The 25,944-nt window shown below is 43.9% G+C and overlaps 1 protein-coding gene across 4 annotated transcripts in view; it reads left to right on the top strand.

The window, feature by feature from the left end:
- Positions 1–893: 893 nt before the first annotated feature.
- Positions 894–25,944, top strand: part of VPS39 (VPS39 subunit of HOPS complex) — a 449,085-nt gene continuing 424,034 nt past the window's right edge. For 3 of the 4 annotated variants that reach the window (XM_075844598.1, XM_075844599.1, XM_075844600.1), the window contains exon 1: positions 894–1,316. In XM_075844598.1, the coding sequence (XP_075700713.1) occupies positions 1,244–1,316 (73 nt within the window). In that variant the 5' untranslated portion in view covers positions 894–1,243. The remainder of the gene's footprint in view (positions 1,317–25,944) is intronic. The other variant, XM_075844597.1, reaches the window with a different exon arrangement.

Genomic DNA, 25,944 nt, shown 5'->3' with positions numbered 1-25,944 from the left:
GGGCTGGATGGCGCCATCTACAGGGTTGGGGCTGGATGGCGCCATCTACAGGGTTGGGGCTGGATGGCGCCATCTACAGGGTTGGGGCTGGATGGCGCCATCTACAGGGTTGGGGCTGGATGGCGCCATCTACAGGGTTGGGGCTGGATGGCGCCATCTACAGGGTTGGGGCTGGATGGCGCCATCTACAGGGTTGGGGCTGGATGGCGCCATCTACAGGGTTGGGGCTGGATGGCGCCATCTACAGGGTTGGGGCTGGATGGCGCCATCTACAGGGTTGGGGCTGGATGGCGCCATCTACAGGGTTGGGGCTGGATGGCGCCATCTACAGGGTTGAGGCTGGATGGCGCCATCTACAGGGTTGAGGCTGGATGGCGCCATCTACAGGGTTGGGGCTGGATGGCGCCATCTACAGGGTTGGGGCTGGATGGCGCCATCTACAGGGTTGGGGCTGGATGGCGCCATCTACAGGGTTGAGGCTGGATGGCGCCATCTACAGGGTTGGGGCTGGATGGCGCCATCTACAGGGTTGGGGCTGGATGGCGCCATCTACAGGGTTGGGGCTGGATGGCGCCATCTACAGGGTTGGGGCTGGATGGCGCCATCTACAGGGTTGGGGCTGGATGGCGCCATCTACAGGGTTGGGGCTGGATGGCGCCATCTACAGGGTTGGGGCTGGATGGCGCCATCTACAGGGTTGGGGCTGGATGGCGCCATCTACAGGGTTGGGGCTGGATGGCGCCATCTACAGGGAGGCACTATCTACAAGGGGTGGTTGTCTGGCACCCAGGGGAGGGGTGTCCGGCCCCCCCCCCAGTCAAATATTTTCTATGGGGCCCAGTCTTTCCTAGTTACACCCCTGATTGGGCTGTACCAGATTGTGCCAATACAAATCAATGCATTGCTATAGATGGTGAAATCTGCACACAGCTGACTATTGAACGTACTCTTCTTATCGTTTCCTCCTGCACAAGACACTACTATTATATAAATATTTCTGTGCTCATGACTGACCGCGATGCCAGGAGAACGTGAGGAGAGAGACAAGAGAACGGCCTCCCTATGGGGGTGGCTGCCAGCACTTGGGAGGGGCCTGGTATCAGGAAGAAGCTGCGGTTATCCTGCGTACCGTGAAGGCCTTACTCACCGGCCGCTGTACCGTCCTGCTGTCCTTCGAGTCATACATAGTGACCTGTGCTGGCTGTCTCGGAGAGTTTACGCAGTCTAGTAGGCCGCTGTAGTCATGCATGACGCCTTTGAACAGGTGCTGATCCTGGAGAAACTACCGCTGCAGATAGAGTGCCTGGCAGCCTGGGGTAAGTGCTGGGAGTTGTTGCCATTAATAGTCACTCATACGATTCATTAAAAGCTGGGCAACACCTGGTGACTGTAGCCCTGCCATTCACATGACAGCTCCAGAGTTTATTTACATCTGTTTACCCATGAATGGGTTAACACATTGAGCTACAGACTTCAGTGACCTCATTTGTTGATGTCACCACTTTGCTTCTGTTACTGCAAGTGGACTGTGTGATTGGAAATACATGACCGTTAGGTTTTCCCTGTCAGATCACATGTTCTAGAAGAGGGTCTGTGAGTCTGCATGGTTTTCTGAAATGCGTTTTTTAGATCTCGGAGTTCTGGCACTTAGGGCTCATTTACACGAGCGTGTGCGTTTTGCGCACGCAAAAAACGCAGCATTTTGCGTGCACAAAAGGCACTTAACCGCTCCGTGTGTCAGCCCTGTATGATGTGCGGCTGCGTGATTTTCGCGCAGCCGCCATCATTATGATACTCCGTTTGGATGTTTGTAAACAGAAAAGCACGTGGTGCTTTTCTGTTTAAATTCATACTTGTGACCGCTGTTGCGCGAATCACGCGCGTCCCACGGAAGCGCTTCCGTGTGGCATGCATGATTTTCACGCACCCATTGACTTCAATGGGTGCGTGATGCGCGAACAACGCACAAATATAGGACATGTCGTGAGTTTTACGCAACGGACTGTCTGCACGGCCCCATTAACTAATATAGGTCCGTGCGAGGCGCGTGAAAATCACGCGCGTTGCACGGACGTATTACACGTTCGTCTAAACAAGCCCTTAAGGCTATGTTCACACAGTTTTTTGACGCGGAAACCGCGCCAAAAAACTCGTCAAGAACGGCCCGAAAATGCCTCATATTGATTTTCAATGGGAGGCAGAGGCGTCTGCCCTATCTTCAGGCGTTTACGCCTCTGACCTATTGACTTCAATGGGAGGCAGAGAAAGCGTATTTTGCTGCGTTTTATGCCTGCGGAGCTCAATGGCCGCGGCGAAAAAAACGCTGCGAAAATCGGCGTGCAGGGAGAGGAAAATCTGCCTCAAACTTCCAAACGGAATTTTGAGGCAGAAATTCCGCCTGCAAACCACTCCGTGTGAACATAGCCTTAGGGGGAAACTTTATTCTAGCCATTGTTGAGAATCCTTACCAATACGATCATCTGTCATCAGGGCCGATTCTAGCTAAGTAGTAGGCTAAATACACATGACTTGTAAAAAACGATATGTATATAAAGTGCTAGTGTGCAAAGGCAGTGTGCTTCCTATAGAGAAGACCCCATACATTTGTGTCAAAGTGTAGCAGGTAAATGCAGGTTACGTAGCAAGAAATGCAAAGAGCTCATATACACAGGATGTAGCCTAAATGCAATCAATAAGCAGACCCTGGCGTCTCCCCCATGCGGTGATATGAATCTGGGTACTTACCATCATTCATGTTATCTGACTCTTTTTGCTGTTTATTGATTGCATTTAGGCTACATCCTGTGTATATGAGCTCTTTGCATTTCTTGCTACGTAACCTGCATTTACCTGCTACACTTTGACACAAATGTATGGGGTCTTCTCTATAGGAAGCACACTGCCTTTGCACACTAGCACTTTATATACATATCGTTTTTTACAAGTCATGTGTATTTAGCCTACTACTTTTAACATCCGCATCCGTTTAATTGGGTCTTTCTATATATGTTCATGTCCCATTAGTATCTCCTATATCTTGCATGGGCTGACGCCTTTTTACATTGTACGACTCCTTTTTAATTTGTTCTTGTTTCTGTCCATTAATAAAGATGTTTTTTCTATTACATATTATGCTTGAGTTGTACTTGACCATTTCCTCTATAGGTTGTTCTGTATGTGTTCGGTCAAAGTACCAAGTTACACTTGGTTTACTTGTATGATCTTCCAACGGTATATAGTCTCGGTTACACACATACCATTAGATTGCTATATATAAAAGAGAGATATATACACTGTTTCCATTGGGCTAGTGATCATACTGTTGCTGCATGTGTACAAAGTAGTTATCTGTCTTCTACATAATGTGATCGGCGCTGTAATGTAGATTACAGCAGTGTTTTTTAGTTATGACCTATATTTTAGCTTTATGCTAATGAGTTTCTTAATGGTCAAAAAGTAAAACACGCCTAGTTGTTCAAGTGGGCGTTGTGGAGAGAAGTGTATGACGCTGACCAATCAGCGACCAATCCGCATCATACACTTCTCCCCATTCATTTACACAGCACATAGTAATCTTAACTAGATCACAATGTGCTGTCACATACACACACATTAACGTTACTGCAGTGTCCGGACAGTGAATATACATTACCTCCAGTCAGGACGTGATGTCTATTCAGAATCCTGACACTTCGCTAACGTTTGTGTGAGATTTACAGCAAGGCAAGCGTAATCTCAATTTAAATGACAGTTTACAGCGTAATCTCACGAGATTATGCTTGCCTTGCTGTAAATCTCACACAAATGTTAGCGAAATGTCAGGATTCTGAATAGACATCACGTCCTGACTGGAGGTAATGTATATGCACTTTCAGGACACTTGAATAGCGTTAGTTTGTGTGTATGTGGCTGCACATAGTGATCAAGTTAAGATTACTATGTGCAGAGTAAATGAATGGAGAGAAGTATATGACGCTGATTGGTCACTGATTGGTCTCTCCACAATGCCCACTTGGTCAAAAAGTAAAACACACCCAGTTGTTCATTAAGAAAGTCATTAGCATAAAGCTAATATAGGTCATAACTCTGTCAAAAATGATCGTTTTTCTAAGTAAAAGAATGTACGTTACAGCGCCGATCACATCATGTACAAGATAGGGCACTTATAATGTGGTGACAGAGCCTCTTTAATTTATTTCAGTAATTCAATTCAAAAAGTGAATCTTATATATTATATAGATTCATTACACACAGAGTGATCTATTTCCAGCATTTTTTTCTTTTAACCCCTTAAAGGGAATGTGTTAGCAAAAAATGTGTTTTTTTTTTTTAGTTAAACAATTAGTGTGTGGGTGATTAAACATTGTTCTAATGTTTTTTATTTTTTTCACGAGTCAGGAAATATTATAAATTGGATTCAATTTATAATATTTCCCAGTGCTGGTCACTAGATGGAGCAATTCCCAAAATTGCAGCATTGCATGTGGTAAAGCAACCACATTGCTTTATGCTGCAAAATTGGGAAAAAATCCCTCGCTCTAGTGAGCTCTCAGAATCCCCCCTCCTTTATCCTGGCTAGTGTCGGGAGAAACGAGGGGATTGAACGGTCTAACCTCCTACACTGTGTGTCGCCATTTTTTGAGCTAACACACAGTGTAGTAGGTTAACATACACTAGTAAACACACAGTAAAACACGAACATACATAGAAATCACTTACCTGCTCCAGTCGCCGCCGCTCCCACCGGACCGTCCGCTCCGTCTGCTGCCGCTGCTCCATGTGCACAAGTCCGGAAGCCGCGACCGGAAGTAGTAATCTTACTGTCCGGCCGCGACTTCCGGTCCACAGGAAAATGGCGCCGGACGGCGCGCATTTCAAATTGGACTGTGTGGGAGCGGCGCATGCGCCGTTCCCACACGGACGGCGTACACCATAGTGGATGGAACGGGCCCCGTTCGCAGTCCCTATGGGACTGGAGCTGCCGTTTTCCATGTCTGTATGTGTCGTTAATCGACACATACAGAAATGGAAAAAAAAATGGCAGCCCCCATAGGGAAGAAAAAGTGTAAAAATAAAAAAAAGTAACAGTAACAGTATTGCAGCTGATCGGCGCTGCAATGTAGATAACAGTAACGTTTTTCTTTTTCAAAAACGAGCATTTTTGGCCAAGTTATGAGAATTTTTATATTTATGCAAATGAGCCTTTCTTATGTACAACTGGGCGTGTATTGTGTTCGTTACATCTGGGCGTTTTTACTTGTTTTACTAGCTGGGCGTTGTGAATGGAAGTGTATGATGCTGACGAATCAGCATCATCCACTTCTCTTCGTTACCACCCAGCTTCTGGCAGTTCAAAGACACACAGCGTGTCCTCGCTCATCCGACACGATGAAGTTCCTGTGGGAGGAAGTGAGTGATGTCACAGCGTGATCTCGCCCGAGGACACGCTGTGTGTCTGTGCACTGCTAGAAGCTGGGTGGTAACGAAGAGAAGTGGATGATGCTGATTCGTCAGCATCATACACTTCCATTCACAACGCCCAGCTAGTAAAACAAGTAAACACACCCAGATGTAACGAACACAATACACGCCCAGTTGGACATAACTTTAAACACGCCCAGTTGTACATAAGAGAGGCTCATTTGCATAAATATAAAAATGCTCTTAACTTGGCCAAAAATGCTAGTTTTTTTTAAAAAGAAAAACGTTACTGTTATCTACATTGCAGCGCCGATCAGCTGCAATAGGAGATAGGGGTTTGAAAATCTGGTGACAGAGCCTCTTTAAAGAGGCTCTGTCACCAGATTTTGCAACCCCTATCTGCTATTGCAGCAGATAGGCGCTGCAATGTAGATTACAGTAACGTTTTTATTTTAAAAAAAACGAGCATTTTTGGCCAAGTTATGATCATTTTTGTAGTTGTGCAAATGAGGCTTGCAAAAGTCCAAGTGGGCGTGTATTATGTGCGTACATCGGGGCGTTTTTTACTTTTACTAGCTGGGCGTTCTGATGAGAAGTATCATCCACTTCTCTTCAGAACGCCCAGCTTCTGACAGTGCAGACACAGCGTGTTCTCGAGAGATCACGCTGTGTCGTCACTCACAGGTCCTGCATCGTGTCAGACGTGCGAGGACACCGGCACCAGAGGCTACAGTTGATTCTGCAGCAGCATCAGCGTTTGCAGGTAAGTAGCTACATCGACTTACCTGCTAACGCCGATGCTGCTGCAGAATCAACTGAAGCCTCTGGTGCCGATGTGTGCTCGCTCGTCTGACACGATGCAGGACCTGTGAGTGACGTCACAGCGTGATCTGGCAGAAGCTGGGCGTTCTGAAGAGAAGTGGATGATACTTCTCATCAGAACGCCCAGCTAGTAAAAGTATTAAAAACGCCCCGATGTACGCACATAATACACACCCACTTGGACTTTTACAAGCCTCATTTGCATAACTACAAAAATGGTCATAACTTGGCCAAAAATGCTCGTTTTAAAAAAAATAAAAACGTTACTGTAATCTACATTGCAGCGCCTATCTGCTGCAATAGCAGATAGGGGTTGCAAAATCTGGTGACAGAGCCTCGTTAAGGACGCAGCCTTGTTTGGGCCTTAAGGCTCAGAGCCCATTTTTCAATTCGGACATATTTCACTTTATGTGGTAACAACGTCGGAATGCTTAAACCTATCCAAGCGATTCTGAGATTGTTTTCTCGTGACACATTGGGCTTCATGTTGGTGGTAAAATTTGGTCGATATATTCAGTGTTTATTGGTGAAAAATTGCAAAATGTAGAGAAAATTTTGAAAAAATAGAATTTTTCAGAATTTAAATGCATCTGCTTGTAAAACAGACGGGTATACCACCCAAAATAGTTACGAGTTCACATTTCCCATATGTCTACTTTAGATTGGCATCGTTTTTTGAACATTCTTTTATTTTTCTTGGATGTTACAAGGCTTAGAACATAAACAGCAATTTCTCATATTTTTAAGAATGTCAAAAGCTTTTTTTTTAAGGTACCTCTTCAGTTCTGAAGTGGCTTTGAGGGGCCTATGTATTAGAAACCCTGATAAAACACCCCATTTTAAAAACTAGACCCCTCAAAGTATTCAAAACAGCATTTAGAAAGTTTTTTTTTAACCCTTCAGGCATTTCACAGGAATTAAAGCAAAGTGGAGGTGAAATTTGCAAATTTCATTTTTCTTGCTGAAGTTCAATTTCTGTAACAGAAAGTTTTACCAGAGAAACACCACTAAATATGTATTGTCCAGATTCTGCAGTTTTTAGAAATGTCCCACATGTGGCACTAGTGCGCTCGTGGAATAAAACACAAGCCCTAGAAGCAAGGAAGCACCTAGTGCATTTTCAGGCCTCTTTTTTTATTAGAATATATTTTAGGCAGCATGCCAGGATTGAAAAGGTGTTGAGGTGCCAAAACAGTAGGAATCCCCCAAATAGTGACCCCATTTTGGAAACTACACCCCTCAAGGAATTCATTTATGGTTGTTGTTACCATTTTGACCGCACAGTTTTTTCACGGCACCTATTTGAATTGGGCTGTGAAATTAAAAAAATGTCATTTTTTCCAATAAAATGTCATTTGTGATCAAAATATCTTATTTTCACAGGGAACAAAAGACCCCATTTTGTTGCCCAATTTGTCCTTAGTGCGGCAATACCCCATTTGTGGTGATAAACTGCCATTTGGGCCCATGGGAGGGCTCAGAAGGAAAGGAGCGCTATGTGTTTGTTGGAGTCCAGATTAGCTGGATTGGTTTTCGGGTGCCATGTCGCATTTGCAGAGCCCCAGAGGTATCAAAGCAATGGAAACCCACCATAAGTGACCCCATTTTGGAAACTACACCTCTCAATGAATTCATTTATGGGTAATGTGACCATTTAGACCCCATAGTTTCTTCACAGAACTTATTTGAATTGGGCTGGGAATTAAAACAAAATTAATTTTTTCCTATAATATGTAGTTTTGGCTGAAAATGTCTTATTTTCACAAGAAACAAAATACCCCATTCTGTTGCGCAATTTGTTCTGAGTGCCGCAATACCCCATTTGTGGTGATAAACTGCCGTTTGGGCCCATGGGAGGGCTCAGAAGAAAAGGACCACCATTTGGGCTACTGTGGATTTTCTGGTGCGAAGTCATGTATGCAGAAGCCCCTGAGGTATCAGTACAGTTGAAACCCGCAAGAAGTGACCCCGTTTTAAAAACTGCACTCTTACGGCATTCATCTAGAGGTGTAGTGAGCATTTTGACCGGAGACATACACCCCATAAACTGTAATGTGGGTTCTCCTGGGTACGGCAATACCCTACATGTGGCTGTTATCAGCTGCCTGGGCACACAGCAGGTCCCAGAGGGGAAAGACGAGGGGGGATAAGCTGTGCGGAGTGCATTAGGGTAAATAAAATTGGGGTAAATTATAAACCAAGGGATGTATGATAAATTTTAAAACACTCTTTCATACAGAGCTCTGGTTTTTCGGGACACGTGTCACATTGATATATTGTGTCCTCCCTTATCCCCCTCTTATAGCAGACTTTGCACCTCTCTTTACTTTTTTTCCCTTCTTGCCAGTTTGGGGAACTTCTCCTGGAAAGTGTTGCCCTGGTACGATGCATGTGGCCTCGCTTCCAGAAGTACTGGCTGCCCCCCCCCCCCCTTCTTGGTCCCTAAAGATTAGGTTCTTGATAATCACCTCTTGAAATTCCAGGAAAGTTCCCTCTGGCCTGCACATCGACGTAGCACGTACACATTGTACAATGCCATCTGTATGATGTGCACGGCCAGCGTCTTATACAACACCGCATGGCGCTGTAGGGCTTCAGGACTTGATCTGACAAGTCCACTCCTCCCATGTACCTATTGTAGTCCAGGATGCAGTCTGGTTTGGGGGTCTCTGTACTGGTACCTCGTACAGGTACATGGGTACTGGTGTGGCCATGTATTGTTGTCAATACAAGGACATCTCTCTTCAGGGCCGCCATCAGGGGGGTATTAGGGGTAGTGGTGTGAGGGGCCCGGCCAAACCTAACTGAAAGGGGGGCCCGGCAACTGCCGCAACATTCTTTTGGTAGGAAAAAACGGGCCCCTGTAATGGGGCCCGTTTTTTTCACCAAAAGAATGTCGTGAGCTGCTGCTGCTGCTGCTGCTGCGGGCCCCCTCCCCTCGTCATGGGGGGCCGTCAAACAGTCCGCCCGCAGCGCGCACCCGATCGCGCGCACAAGGAAACTCCCGCGCGTGCGCACTCGCGAGCGCGCACCCACGAACGCCCGCACCCGCGATCGGCCGCGCGCGCACCCGCGATCGGCCGCGCGCGCACCCGCGATCGGCCGCGCGCGCACCCGCGAACGATGCGCGCGCAGCCGCGGACACACATGGACAAAACTTACCTGGAGCCTGGCTGGAGGTGAAGGACTGGACGTCTGGACCGAAGACCTCGCCTGGAAGACATCGCCGGAAGAGGACTTGAGTGGGAGCAGCTCTTCTGACACGGTGAGTAAATTATCTCAAAGTGTTGTTTATGTATGGCCCTGTTCACACAGTATTTTGCAGGCAAAAAAAAATCTGGCTCAAAATTCCTTAAAGAATTTTGAGGCAGATTTTGACCTGCCCACACTATCTTGCCGCGTTTTTTTGCTGTGTTTTTTGCTCGCGGCGATTGAGGACAGCAGACAAAAAACGCAGCGAAAAATGCATTTTCTGCCTCCCATTGATTTCGATGGCAGGTCAGAGGCGGAACCGCGGCAAGAAAGGACGTGCTGCTTTTTCTTTTTTCCGCAACTGGCTCCCATTGATTTCAGATTAAATCAATGGGAGGCGGTTTTGGAAGTTGTTTGGTGCTGATTCTGGCGCAGTGTCCGGGTCAATATCAAGGCCCAAAAACTCTGTGAACTGGGCCTTATTGTTAGGGCTTATTCAGACGAACGTGTAGTACATCCGTGCAACGTGCGTGATTTTCACGTGGCTCGCACGGACCTATGTTACTCTATGGGGCCGTTCAGACTGTCAGTGATTTTCACGCAGCGTGTGTCCGTGTGTCCGCTGCGTAAAACTCACGACATGTCCTATATTTGTGCATTGTTCGCGCATCACGCACCCATTGAAGTCAATGGGTGGGTGAAAATCACGCCCAGCACTTCCGCAGCCGTATAAACTATGAATGAAAACAGAAAAGCACCACGTGCTACAAACATACAAACAGTGTCATAATGATGGCGGCTGCGCGGAAATCACACAGCCGCGCATCATACGCTGCTGACACACGGAGCTGTTATGACCTTTTGCATGCACAAAACGCCACGTTTTTTGCGCGTGCAAAAAGCACATGCTCGTGTTTTTTTTCTACCAAAGGCAAGTCGCGGCAGTTTGCCGGGCCCCCCTTTCAATTAGGTTTGGCCGGGCCTCTCACATCAGTACTCCTAATACCCCCCCCTGATGGCGGCCCTGGGTACCATGATATAGTGCTGGACGGAGTACCGTTAACAGGCGGTGCCACAGTAGGGGGGCCCCGAAAATTTAGCTGTAGGGGGCCCTGAAATTCCTGATGGCGGCCCTGTCTCTCTTGTCCTTTTACTTGACACACAATATGTTGCTGCTAGAATGTGCCCTGCTCTCACCCCTTCTGAGTGTTTGCCCAAGCAGAGTCTTAGGGAGGCCTCTCAGATTTCTTCTAGCAGTGCCGCATGCCACAGTACTTCTGGAAGCAAGGCAGTTGAAGAGTGGGACGCTGCTATAAAAATTATCCAGGTAGAGGTGGTAACCCTGGTCCAGCAGTGGGTGCACCAAATCCCACACAATTTTTGCATTAACTCCCAGTAAGGGGGGGGGCACTCTGGAGGCTGAATACTGCTGTCCTTCCCTTCATATATTCTAAATCTGTAGGTATACCCTGATGCACTCTCGCACAGCTTATACATCTTCACGCCATACCTTGCCCTCTTACCCGGCAGGTACTCGCGGAATTGAACCCTCCCTTTAAAATGTACCAAGGACTCCTCAATAGAAATACACTTCTCGGGGGTGTATGCTTGGGAAAACCGGGCACTGAAACGGTCTAATAGGGGTCCCCGTTTATACAAACGGTCAAAACTGGGGTCATCTCGGGGTGGGCACGGCTCATCAGTAAAATGTAAGAAGTGAAGTATTGCCTAATTTATTTATTTTTTTTAGGTTACAGTTCAGTTCTGAAGTTGCTTTGAGGGGCCCATATATTAGAAACCCCTATCAAACACCCCATTTTAGAAACTAGACCCCTCAAAGTATTCACAACAGCATTTAGAAAGTTTATGAACCCTTTAGCTGTTTCACAGAAATTTAGAGCAAAGTAGAGGTGAAATTTAAATATTATTTTTTTTTGTCAGAAAATCCTCTTTATACCATTTTTTTTATAACACAAAAGGTTTTATCAGAGAAACGCAACTCAATACTTATTGCCCAGATTCTGCAGTTTTGAGAAGTATCCCACACGTGGCCCTAGTGTGATAATGGACTGAAGCACCGGCCTCCGAAGCAAAGGCGCACCTAGTGGATTTTGAGGCCTCTTCTTTTATTAGGCAACATGTCCGGTTTCAAGAGGTCTTGTGCCAAAACAGTGGAAACCCCCCAAAAGTGACCCCATTTTGGAAACTAGACCCCTTGAGGAATTCACTGTAGTTTTCTTGGGGTGCATGCGGCTTTTTGATCAGTTTTTATTCTATTTTTAGGTGACGAGGTGACTAAAAAACAGCAATTCTACTATTTGTTTTTTTATTATATTTTTTTTACAGCATTCACCGTGCGCTATAAATGACATATTGACTTTATTCTGCAGGGCGATACGATTACGGCGATACCATATGTTTATAGGTTTTTTTTATGTCTATGTAAAGAATCATTCACTTTTTGTTACCTTATTCTAAGAGCCAGAACTTTTTTATTTTTACATCAATAAAGCCGTGCGGGGACTTCTTTTTTGCGTAACGAACTGTAGTTTCGATCAGTACCATTTTTAGGTACATGCGACTTTTTGATCTCTTTTTATTCCATTTTTTGGGAGGTGAAGTGACCAAACAATTGTGATTGTGGTACGGTTTATTATTATTTTCTTTTACGGCGTTCACCGTGCGGGATAAATAACAAAATAATTTTGTAGTTCAGGCCGTTACGGACGCGGCGATACCAATTATGTATAGTTTATTTGTTTATATATTTTTATTAATAATAAAGGACTGATAAGGTAAAAAGGGGGATTTTTACTTTTAATACTTTGAAAACGTTTATTTTCTTATTTTTACACCTTTTTTTTTTTAACTTTATTACTTTGTCCCATTAGGGGACTTGAGGGCAGGAGGCCCTGATCGCTATTCTAATACACTGCACTACGTGCGTAGTGCAGTGTATTTAGAGCTGTCAGCTACTCACTGACAGCAAGCATAGTGGGTCCTGACTTTGTCCGCCATTGTTTGGTGTCCGGTTGCCATAGTCGCCATCGCCAACCGCTATCGTGTAGCAGGCCGGCGATGGCAGCTTAACCCCTAAAAAGCCGCGATCTCTATTGAACGCGGCTTTTAAGGGGTTAATCAGCAGGGACACCGCGATCGGTCCCCGCTCTAGGAGCTGTGACAGCTGCTGTACGAGACAGCAGCTGTCACAGCTCCTGTAGGTGTCGGGAGGATGGCCGAAACCATACAGCTACCATGACCTAATAGTACGTCCAGGAGCGGGAAGGGGTTAATGTTGATGATTATGGCTTACGGTTAATGAAACCGCAAAATTTAGTGTCTCAGAAAAATAGAATATTAGAAAAGCCCAATTTCAAAAATTATTTTTAATACTGAAATGTTGGCCTTATACCACAAAGAGACAAATAAGAGCCTTTATCGCCAATGTATATGTAAAAGTTTAAATCTTTATTACACAAACACTGTACATAATAAAATAGCATAAAGAGACAACTCTAGTATAACAAGCGGAGACCGCACCAAGTATTGTGACTACCTATCATCCAAGGGTAGCTACATAAATATTTAAGTAGATGTCTGATTCAAAGTTAACATACAAGTAATACACCATTACTCAAAGGTAAGAAGAAAGGGAGAACAATGTCTCAGTCTACATCCCCCTGAGGAAGCACTACGTGGCGAAACGCGCATCTGGGTCTATGCAGCGGAGCGGACACCACTTGTTTATATCTACTTAAAGAGGCTCTGTCACCAGATTTTGCAACCCCTATCTGCTATTGCAGCAGATAGGCGCTGCAATGTAGATTACAGTAACTTTTTATTTTTAAAAAACGAGCATTTTTGGCCAAGTTATGACCATTTTTGTAGTTATGCAAATGAGGCTTGCAAAAGTCCAAGTGGGTGTGTTTAAAAGTAAAAGTCCAAGTGGGCGTGTATTATGTGCGTACATCGGGGTGTTTTTAATACTTTTACTAGCTGGGCGTTCTGATGAGAAGTATCATCCACTTCTCTTCAGAACGCCCAGCTTCTGCCAGATCACGCTGTGACGTCACTCACAGGTCCTGCATCGTGTCAGACGAGCGAGGACACATCGGCACCAGAGGCTTCAGTTGATTCTGCAGCAGCATCGGCGTTAGCAGGTAAGTCGATGTAGCTACTTACCTGCAAACGCTGATGCTGCTGCAGAATCAACTGTAGCCTCTGGTGCCGGTGTCCTCGCTCGTCTGACACGATGCAGGACCTGTGAGTGACGACAGCGTGATCTCTCGAGAACACGCTGTGTCTGCACTGCCAGAAGCTGGGCGTTCTGAAGAGAAGTGGATGATACTTCTCATTAGAACGCCCAGCTAGTAAAAGTATTAAAAACGCCCGATGTACGCAGTGATACCAAATAGGTGTACTTTTTTTTTTAACGTTTTCATTTTTTTCCTATAATTACTTCTTATAGGAAAACAAAAACTTATTTTTACACTTTCTCTAAACCTTTTTATTAACTTTTTTTTAACTTTTCACACATTATTTTTTTTACCTGCAGCTCTGATCGCTGCTAGAATACATTACACTACCTAGGTAGTGTAATGTATTCCAACTGTCAGTGTGACGTCACAGTCACTCTGACAGTAAGTCTACGAGGACCAGCCAGAGCCTGGTCCTCATAGGCTTCCATACATGGCAGACCCGGAGGCCGTTGCCTGGCCTCCGGATGCCATCACAAGCATCAGCAGCCCCCACAATTGCATGGGGGCTGCTGATGTGCTACAAACCCCCTAAATGTGGTGATCGCAATCGAGCACCATATTTAACGGGTTAATTGCCAAAATCGGTGGCGATGAGCCGCTGATCGGCAACACTGGAGTGTCACTCTGACTGGAAGCTTATCAGGACCAGCCGAAGGTTGGTCCTGATGGGCTTCTGTCCATGGCAGACACGGAAGCCATTGGTTGGCTTCCGTTTGCCATGCTAACTATCGGCAAACCCCGCGATTTCGGACCGGGGTCTGCCGATATGCTAGAAATCCCTAAAATTCCTCGATTGCAACTGATCGCCGAATTTAAGGGGTTAATTTGCCGAAATAAGCAGCAAAGGACCGCTGGGCAGCAAGAGTGGAGTGTCAGCTGTTGGCGACAGCTGACTTCCCGGTGCACACTGTCGCCAACAGTGTGCACTGGAAACAACTCAGTAACTGTACGTCCTCATACGGGAAGTGACATCCCGCAACGACGTACAGTTACTTACTCGAGCGGGTAGGGGTTAATATGTATTAAATGACACTACACGGCACAGTGTAAACAAAGTATTTCAATCCTAATCTATACCACCACCCACTTACCGAACATTCACGATATAGCATCAGCATACCTCAATGCATATAATAACTACACGTGCCACAGTACCAGTACAATATATTGCAATACTATACTAAAAACCACCCACTTAACTAACATAAATAAAAGTTAGTGCACTCACTCATGCTTGCTTCTGTGACCCACCCCCACCTGGGTCTAACTTTCCCTATACAGTTAAAGGGTTAAATACCAGGGGAAATCTGTAGACCAGGGAAGGGAAAGTGTTACCAGGGAAAGTAGGGTTATGGGGAGAAAGGTAGGAGAGGGGGAGGATACTTAGCACATGTGGTCCTAGGTTGTTGATTCAGGAACAGAGCTGTAGGTGTCTGGTGGGCAGGAAGCAGGAGTAAGAGCGAGATCAGCATGCCCGTAGCCACGTCTTATACCTTGTCAATGCACGTCTGTATGACATCACATGCTCGTTCAAGTGCGGAGGGGGGGGGGCATGGGACTGTGTATGCCCCCCCCCCATGGAATCTCGTTACCTGGCGCGGGGGAGAGCAAGCAGTGGGAATCTTTTGCCCCCCCCCCCAGAATCTCGAGGGGGGGAGGGTAAGTCCTGTGGTACACGAGTGCATCACATGATACATCCCCAATTACCTCTCTGGTCCCCTGCAGAGTATGGAGACAGGAGATCAAAGGCAGTATCTCCTGTCTCACTCTCTATACACACTACACATACCCCCCCTCAATCTCCGTTGAAAGGGGACACTTCCCTTTACACTGACAGAGCCTCGTTTTTCAAATCCGACATGTTTCACTCTGTGGTAATAACTTCGGAATGCTTTCACCTATCTAATTCTGAGATTGTTTTCTCGTGGCGTGCTGGACTTTGTTACTGGCAAAATTTGCTCAACAGATTCAGTATTTAATTGTGAAAAAACAGAAAATGTAGTTAAAAATTGCAAAAATTATAATTTTTCTAAAATTAAATGTATGTGCTTGTAAGACAGGCAGTTATACCACACAAAATTGTTGCTGTTTAATCTCCCTCATATGTCTACTTCAGATTGGCAACCTTTTTTTGAATATCGTTTTTTTTTTTTCTAGGATGTTACAAGGCTTAGAACTTTAGCTGCATTTTCCCACATCTCAAGAAAATTTCAAAAGGCTATTTTTACAGGGGCCAGTTCAGTTGTGAAGTGGCTTTGATGGCCTTATATATTAGAAACCCCCAATAGGTCACCCCATTTTAAAAACTTCTCCCCTCAATGTATTCAAAACAGCATTTAGAAAGTTTCTTAACCCTTTAGATGTTTCACAGGAATTAAAGTAATGTAGAAGTGAAATGTACAAATTTCATTTTTTTTTCTTTTTGCAGAAATTCATTTTTAATCCATTTTTTTTTTTTTTTTTTTTGTAACAAAGTTTTACCAGAGAAATGCAACTCTATTTATTGCCCAGATTCTGCAGTTTTTAGAAATATTCCACATGTGGCCCTAGTGTGCTTATGTACTGAAGCACAGGCCCCAGAAGCAAAAGAGCACCTAGTGTATTTTGGGCCTCCTTTTTATTAGAAAATATTTTAAGCACAATGTCAGGTTTGAAGGGCTCTTGAGGTGCCTTAACAGTGGAAATCCCCCAAAAGTGACCCAATATGGGAAGCTAGACATCTCAAAGAAATTATCTATTATTATAGTGAGCATTTTGACCCCATTGTTTTATTGCAGAAATTATTGGAAGTAGGTCGTGAAAATGACAACCTACATTCTTTCAAATAAAATGTAGGTTTAGCTAATTTGTTCTTATTTCCACAAGGACTAAAGGAGAAAAACCACTGCCACATTTGTAAAGCAATTTCTCACGATTAAAACAATACCCCACATGTGGTCCTAAGTAGCTGTTTGGACACACGGCAGGGCTTAGAAGGGAAAGAGCGCCATTTGGCTTTTGGAGCTCAAACTTAGCAGGAATGGTTTGCGGAGGCAATGTCACATTTGCAAAGCCCGTGAAGGAGCAAAACAAAGAAAATGCCCAAAACGTGACTCCATTACGGAAACTACACACCTTGAGGAATTCATCTACGGGTGTAGTGAGCATTTTGACCCCACAGGGGTTTCATAGATTTTATTAGAATTGGGCAGTGAAAATAAAAAAAATCCTTTTTCTTCAATTAAGCTTTAGGTCAAAATGTTTCAAATTCTCAACAAATGAAGGAAAAAAAGAACCACAACATTTGTAAAGCAATTTCTCCAAAGTACGATGTCACGAGCACCACTCCCGGCACACGTGACTTGGATGCTACTGTAAAGGGGAACTCCGCTTGTCCACTCTCACTATTACACACACCTATCGCAACAGGCTAACAATGAGTTAAAGCGCACCCCAAAACCAGTTCACACATCCACACAAAACGCTGCCACCACTTGCCGAATTAGGCAGACAAGAGCCTCCTCCTGGTAACGCACACGTTCACACAGGCACACACTGAATCTAAATAGCATTCAACAGGTTATGCTTTTCCTCTTCGAGGTTGTGGGTAGGTTTAGAGCAGCAAGGAACAAACGTATTAATTTTTTTTTTTAATAAACAAAATTTTTATTGACCTAATATATATCCAATCATTACATACAGCAATGAAACATTGACAATAAAGCACATGAATTTGGTTCACAATTTTTTACAAATAAACAAAAGGTAAACATACAAACGAACTCCCGACCAAGGCATGGTAAAATGTCCATACATTCTGACGAAGAAATCACAAGAGTGAAGCATAATAGTTAGTTTGTCCGCTATTCCCACAAGAGTGTACGTTTATAGGAAGCTTGAATAGATGCTAAAGAGCGTTCCATAACACAATTATTATTTACATATAATATCACTTCACTGATACTAGGCATTTTTGTAGATTTCCAGTATTTTGCAAGTAATATTTTTGCAGACAGTAATACATGAAAAATTATATTTCTGTCACCCGGAGAGAAAGCCACCAATCCCACATGCAATAGGGCTAAAACGGGGGCAAGCTTAATGTCAACCCCTATAAGAGATCGTAAAATCTTCTACGTGCTTCCAAAAGCTGAATAATACTGTACAATCCCAGAAGGTAAGAAGTATAGTACCTTTAGAAGTAAGGCATCTCCAACACCTGTCAGATGATGCTGGATATATACACGACAAACGGCTAGGAGTGTAATACCACCTATACATTATTTTCCTAGACGCTTCCAAATGTGTAGCACACTTAGAAAGAGAACAAGCTAGATTGAAAGTTGGTTCCCAATCCGGCATGCTTATAGGGATTCCCAGATCTCTCTCACAATGTCCCAAACACGGAAACTCATCCCGAAGCAATCCTTCACATAATACCAAACTTATTAATTTTAAGGTTTAATATACGAATGTACAGTGCTTTAGAAAAAATGATGTACATAAAATGACCTACATATAAGCAAAACTCTTACAAAATAAAAGGAATAAAGCAAAGAATAACAGACCTCTTACGTATTTGATAGGTTAGAGATCCCGCTGAGGAGAACAGCTTGAAGGTGGACAGAAATACAATGTGGTCGCATCTCCTGTGGTCTGACGCTGTTTTTCTTGGTATGCCATTATAAAGGGTCCAAACAAGACCACTCACCCCTCCTCCTGGTCAGGTGGAAGGACGATGGTCAATTACATGCAAAAAGGGAAAGTTGCTGGACACAATTCTAATCGGTCATAACTCCTTATATGAATCTCATAGCGAGATACTATGTCTGTCAAGTTCCCGGGCATATATTAACCAACCTTGGCATACCAAACATGACAATGAAATCGTAATAATTGTAACCAACATTCAGTTCTGGGGTTTCTCATGGCCGACAATCCCTGCGCTTGAGACCCAAGGAGCGTCTGAGTTCCTGGATCATATAAACCTAGCTGGGTTATATTCAATATGAATTATGACAGGGGGGGGGGGGCTTTGAAGGATTATATTTATTTTGTCCCATACAGCCATTTCTGTACACATGTGGGTCCAGGAGTCTTGCTGTCTGGCTTCCAAAGTATTGATTATATTAGTACCCAGGTGTGATGGGAGCCCCACGGAGACCAAGCTGGTCCTTGTGTTGACATGCAAACTAATTTGATTATGTACATCCTGATTATCCCACACAGTCAGGGACATTTACCTCATGCATGGGCTTTAAAACATAACTCGTGACACCTCGCCCTTTTACAGCTGACATGGGAGATTGATTCACAACCTGAAAATTAAGAATATTACATCCCCCAAAGACTGGTTTATCACATACGACAATACCCCATAAGTGGTCATAAACTGCTGTTTGGGCACACAGTAGGGCTCATAAGGGAAGGAGTGCCATTTGGCCTTTGGAGTGCAGATTTTGCTAGATTGGTTTCTGGTCGCTATGTCGCATTTGCAAAGCTCCTTTTATGGGAATTTTTATACATGAACGTATACATACAATTCTCATACAGCTATACATCTATAGCTGTATGGGATTTTTTTTGCGGGACAAGTTGTACTTTATGTAGGTGGCACTTTTTGGTACGTTTATTTTTAGTTTCATTTATATACATTTTTATTTTGGCAAAAATGCAAGAAAAAGTTTGGTGTTTTTTTCAGCATACACCGATAATCATGAATGACACTAGAAATTCATTGTGCAGGCTGTTAAGCTACATTTACACGACAGTGAAAAAAAATGCCCGTTAAAGACTGATCAACTTTCAGTTTTTCATGGCCGTTTTGCATCAGTGCGTCTTCAAATTTTCATCCATTTCCAGTCCATCTGTCCGTTTTTAATGGCAGTTAGTCAGTTTGCCATCCGTTTTTCATGGCCGTTAAAAAAAACCTGATGAATTTAATTTGTTGGTTTTATTGCCCACACCCCCTGAATACACCACAGTGCCCACTGTAGTTAGTGCCACAGTGCCCATGTAGATAGCCCCACACCTCCTGTATATCGCACCAACCCCCCTGGTGTAGGTCGCGCCAACCCCCTGGTGTAGATCGAAACTCCCCTGAAGATAGCACCCCCCACTAGCCGGGGATTCCACTCCTAGAGGGAGCCCCTGGTGGCACTATACATATATGGACAGTGACGCCAGGGGCTCCTCCAGTAGCAGAATCCCCGGACGAGAGCGTTGGGTGAGGATTCCGCTCTGGCTGGGGATTCCAGAGGTAAACCCTGACGTCACTGTCCATATATGGGCAGTGACGTCAAGAGCATTCCTGAGACGGGATTTCACTCATAGACAGAGCCCCTGACGTCTATGTCCATGTATGGACAGTGATGTCAGGAGACCGGACTCCCCTGCCAGAGCAGGCCCGGGATTCTGCTCCAGGAGCAACCCCTTGACGTCACTGTCCATATATGGATAGTAATGCCTGGACTTCTCCAGGAACAGAATCCCCTGCCGGAGCGGGGTCTGGCTACCGGGGATTCCGCTCCTACAGGGAGCTACAGTGGTTCTATCTCCAGAAGAGGATATGATTGTGTAAAGCCAAAAGATACAATTCCATCTCTAGATAAGTAAGTGGTGGGAAGTGGGCATTAGAGACTAGGTTGATCCAATAAGTAAGATGGCTTGTCTTACAGTACATGTATAAGGTGGGAATGGAGAACCCTCTTGGTTTCTTTCATTTCAGCTGCTGGTAGGAGATACAAGCAGTTTTATTATTCCTGAGGAATTTGGTGAAAAGGCTTTTAATTGTATTGAAGTAGACCAAGAGGTACAGAAATTGGGGTACCACATAGGTTTTAATATAATTTTTCCTACCTATCCATGTGACAACAGACCTTTGGAAGAAGTGCTATATAATTCATTTTGTATAACGATTCAGCTCTGGAGTGATGTATGTTCCCAGAAATGTAATCGCATAATCACGTCATAGGAAATGGAAATTTATATGAAGTCCTTATATTTCATGGGTAGGTGCTGAGACATTGATGGCCTCGGATTTATCAAATATTATTTTAAAGTCTGACACCCTGCCGTATTGCTCAAATATGGAGATCAACTGTGGGAACACACGAGTAGGGTTAGTTATGAAGAGAAGCAGGTCGTCTAGGTACGTAGCTGTCTAATGGGTGAAGGAGCTGACCTGCAGGCCTTCAATTAGAGGATCTTGGTGAATTCTCTGGATGAGGGTCTCCTGTTACAAATACAAAAAGGGCAGGGGATAGCGGGCAAACTTGCCTGGTGCTGTTATTTATATAGAACGTAGGAGATATAGTCCCATTCACATGTACTTTGGCATGACAGAAAGTTTAGAGAGAAAATCGCATTAACAAAGGCAGAGGGAAAACAAAATGTTAAGACGGTTTGTCTCTTAAAGTCCCAGTTGACTCTATCAAAGGCCTTGTCTGAGATATGGGTTGGTCACTGCTGCATAAGGAAGGGTCCTTACCATCTTTAGAAGCTTACATTATGTTATACCTAAAGTTTGCATGGGAAATCCAGCTCCTGATAGGAGGGACTTGCAGAGAGAGGTAAATCTGGTGAGGGATGTTGGAAGATAATCCGGTCCTGGCATCTTCCTGTTCCGTATGGATTGCAGCACTAGATCAACTTCATTTTCTGTGAAGGGCATAGTAGTGAGGTCATCTCTGACTGGCAAATTGCAGGGAGATGAATAGGGGAGAGAAACAAATGTATTTTTTCTGAGTGTGCATGGGAGACTCTATTCTTTTGCAAAGGGCGCAGGTTGTAGAGGGATTAATAGAATTTGGTGAATTCATTTGCAAAGGAGTCAATAGAGGTATCTGTGTTTCCGTTAGCAGTATTAATTTTTACGTTCTTTATTTGGACCACAGCAGACATGATCTTGGACCCCTTATCTCAAAAGCATATAGAACTTGAACTTAGAAAACTGGTACGTTTTTGCAGAAAGGACCTTGAGAAGATTCTTGAGCCCTGATCTAACAAAGGTTTGTCAGATCCTGCAAGGTATATTCAGCTGTGGATCTCTTGTGGATATTCTCTGTAGAGTAGAACTCTGAGAACGCAGAGAGTTCAGGAGTAGAGTGCTTCTTTTTTTTTGGGCCAAGCCCAAACCTATGAATTCCCCTCTTATTTTGGAAATACCCGGTTAGGAGACCCTCAATGTATCATTCAAAGACTAGGACCACATCTTGTTAGGCAGGGTGGCAATTTATTAAGCACGGATTAAAAGGAGTCAAACACTAGAAGTATCAAAAGAATAGAAAAATATACATTTTCTTAAATTCGTATAAAAACTACAGAGGATCTAATCTCTAAATCTGTATCTGTTACCATGAATGCGGTCCAATGACACCACATTGGTTACAAAGTATTTATATTCATAATACAGAGTACATACTAATGCCACAGCAAAGGATCCATACATATTATCCACACAAAAAATGTTCCCTGTCCAAAAAGGACCACCATTGAAAATTCATAGAGGTGGATAGTCAGTATATGACACAGGTATAGTCATGGACCAGATGGGGATGTAACCCAGAGAGAGTTTATAAACAGGTAAGTAACTTAAAGGCCTAAAGTATACAAAATGTTCAAAGAAAATAAAATAAAGATAAATTGTCAATGCCTTACCCATAAATATAAGGTGTAGTCAAGTGACCCAGATGGTGAGGTATTGCCCCGACACGTGTTTCGCCAGTACAGCTTTTTAAAGAGGTGCAAATTATGTGTCTCTGCCCAGTTTAAATAGTGGACAGAAGATGGTCAAATGTCGCATGCGCGCGATTTAGCTGAGAATCCGAGAGTACCGCCATCGGTCATCACGACTACTGCACATGCGTGACTCCCAGGATGCGTCACTAGGGAGATGGCGCAGAGCGCACTTACTGAAGACCGATGGAGGGAACCATTGTCTCACATTACTGCTCATGCACAACCCCGGTACAAACCCGTAACGTAAGTATATCATGAGGGAGTGTGGAATGGGAATACTAATCCATGTAAAGTTATTATAACAGCCATATCTACTATAGATTTACAGGAATTACCTTAATCAGTGGAAACACACCAGTAAAAATGAAGTGTTTATCACTTCAATTACATATTTTTTTTACAGTGAAAAGTATAAAAAGATATTATTAAACAAGTGACAAATAATACTTAAAGGTGTAAAAATTAAGGTGAATGAGTGCAAAGATACAATATAATGAATAATAAATAAAGATGTGACAGCGTCGTGTAAAACATTAAACCATCATTGTGAAAAATAAATAGGGTGACAAATCTCAAAAAAAGAAGAAAACCGTGTTAAGGTACATAAAAGCACTAAAAGGAAAAAACCAAATAGAAAGAAAAATTTTATGACCTTGATAATATATTCATAGACTAAATCAGATATGGCAAGTATATAATCACAGACAGGTACATTGTATCAATGCATAGCAATCCACTATATCACTCCAATAAATTTTCATTTTATGATGTCTGGGGGAACTAGAGATTTTTTATAGTTCCTTAGAAGTTTTGTTCACAAGACGTCCAAAAGTCCACAGTAATGGCATAGCGTCATAAACACCGTAAGGATCAGAATGTCATGATATCTAAAGTCCAAATCTGGGCATAAGGTATGCTACCACCACTAGGGGGCTTATTTCTGCCATTTATGCAATATTGCTATCCCCGGAGGGTTCCCCTCCGCCTGGGCATAGGTACATGTTGAAGTGGGAGTCCTTGCTGAATAAATCTATCCCTCTCTCATTATGGCAGATTATCTGGTCGCAAGCAGCTAAAACCTCCATCTGCACTGCATATAAGGAAAACCAATATAAAATCCTTATGTTTTGGTACCATACCCCTGCCTTTTTGCATAGCTTCAATCCGGGTATTCCGTCGGATTGCTGGCGATGTAGAAATCAGAGAGGGGACCTGTTCCATATTTTCTGGAGCTGTCCGTTGGTACAACAGTACTGGTTGGAGGTTAGGAATTTGGCATTGGCGGTGTTGCAGCAGGATATTCCTCTAGACCCTCTTCAATACCTCCTGAACGTCCCCCCTAGGTCTTTGGCGAAATCATTAGCCCGACTCTTTCGACACTTTCTCACTGCCGCTAAGACGTTGATAGCCTGGAAATGGAGACAGACAACCCCTCCCTCTCACATCGACTTAGTAACTAGAATCAGGGAAATACGTACAATGGAATATATGACGGCCTCTATTGACAATGAACTGGATAGGTTTAAAGTGGTGTGGGACAAGTACTGGCTACGGATATCCCAAGGTTAGGTTGTTGGTTGAGCTCCGACTATCCCTCCCCCCTTTATCCCCTGTGTCTTTTCCCTGATGTCTTGTTTGTCTATTGAAATTTACTGTTTTGTCATGTGAACTGCATGGCCTTCCATGCATCTATAAGCCATATGTATATTTTGAAAATTTTCAATAAAAACACAGTTGAAACCAAATCTGGGCATAAACAAAAACAGGGCATTAATAAAAATAAAATAATAAACCATACTAATCAAGAAAAACTAGTTTAAAAGGCAGAGAAAAATTACAGGAAAGCAGCAAAACTCTGTTTTTCATTAAGACCCAAAGGGGTCATGGTACCAAGGATCGTGATCCACCTACATTCCTTTTGGGCCAATAAAGTCTTCACATCTCCTCCTCTGACACCACAGTGTACTTTATCTATCTTCCAGGCTTTGAAGGTTTTTGGGTCACACCCATGATGTAATTTAAAATGTTTAGCAATGGTTTTCAGTAAAGCTAGATCCTTGATGTCTTTCGCAGGCACAATATCCCTCACCTCTTCCCGGATTCTTAATTGTCTCGATGTTAAGCCCACAAACTTTGGGGCAACCACATGTAGCATAGTAAATCACATGGGTAGTACTACAAGATATGTACTGCAGGATCTTAAACTTTCATCCACCACTCACCGATTCAAAGGAGGTTGCCCGTATTATATTTGCACATGTAAGGGCTCAGAGGCCTTTAATTAGATATTTATCAAGGAAAACTTTATTCCACCACACCTTGGTCCTTTGTTTGAGTAACTCTTTAACCCCTTCCCGACGTCCATATGCCAAAGTCGGATAGGGGACGTATGGAACGGACTCACGGAGTGAACCCGCTCCATACGATGCGGGTGTCGGCTATTCGACACAGCCAAAACTTCAGAGTAATGAGCGGCATCGCACTCGAGCGCGATCCCACTTCTTTAACTCGTTAAATGCTGCGGTCAATAGCAATCGCAGCATTTAAATCATTAGAGGGGGTCACCCCCCTCTTTCTAACAGCTCATTTCGCCCTCCCGTAATGCAATCGGGGGTTGGGGGGGCGATGGTTGCTATGGCTGCCTGGGGGCCTAATGAAGAAGGCCCCCAGGTCCGCCATCTTTCTTAACCTATTAAGCCCTGCCCCGGGCCGTCAGAATCACGATATACTGCAATACATTAGTATCTAACGATCGCTGGTTGAAGTCCCCTAGGGGGACTAATAAAAAAGTAAAAATTAGTTAAATAAAGTTTTTTTGGTTTTTTTTTTTGTTTCTTGTGTAAAAAAAATTAAAAGTTAAAAAAAACTAACTTTTTTCCCATTTTCCCCATAGAGCATAATAGAAAAATAAATAAACATTGGTATCACCGCGTCCGTAAAAGTCTGAACTATTATAATATCATTATTTAACCCGCACGGTGAATGCCGTAAAAAAAAAAAATGTAAACGCCAGAATCTCTATTTCTTGGTCACCTAATCTCCCACAAAAAATGAAATAAAAAGTGATCAAACCGTCGCATGTACACGCCCCATTGACAGTTCAGGGGGTTATTTAAATATCGGGCGCCAAATATAAAACGGCACCGATATCTAAATAACAGAGGAAGGTAGAAAAAATTTTAAAGTGCCCCAGAGTTTGTGCAGCCCTCCCCATTACATGCTGCGCATGTATGGGGAGGTGAAAGGTTCTCTTTAACCCCTTCCCGACATATGACATACAGTTACGTCATAGCCGGGTAGGGAAAGTATGGAGCGGGCTCACGGAGTGAACCCGCTCCATACGATGCGGGTGTCGCTGTATGTTACAGCTGACACTTCACAGTAACGTGCGGCATCGTTTAACTCGTTAAATGCTGCGGTCAATAGCGACCGCAGCATTTAAATCGACCCCCTCTAACTGCTCATCGTGGGGGGGTGATGGTTGCTATGGCTGCCTGGTGGCATAATGAAGGCCCCCAGGTCCACCATCTTT

This window comes from Rhinoderma darwinii, chromosome 12, assembly GCF_050947455.1.
Source record: "Rhinoderma darwinii isolate aRhiDar2 chromosome 12, aRhiDar2.hap1, whole genome shotgun sequence".
Classification (NCBI taxonomy): Eukaryota; Metazoa; Chordata; class Amphibia; order Anura; family Rhinodermatidae; genus Rhinoderma; species Rhinoderma darwinii.
Note: the sequence above shows the minus strand (reverse complement) of the source record. Positions and strands in the feature narration are given on the sequence as shown.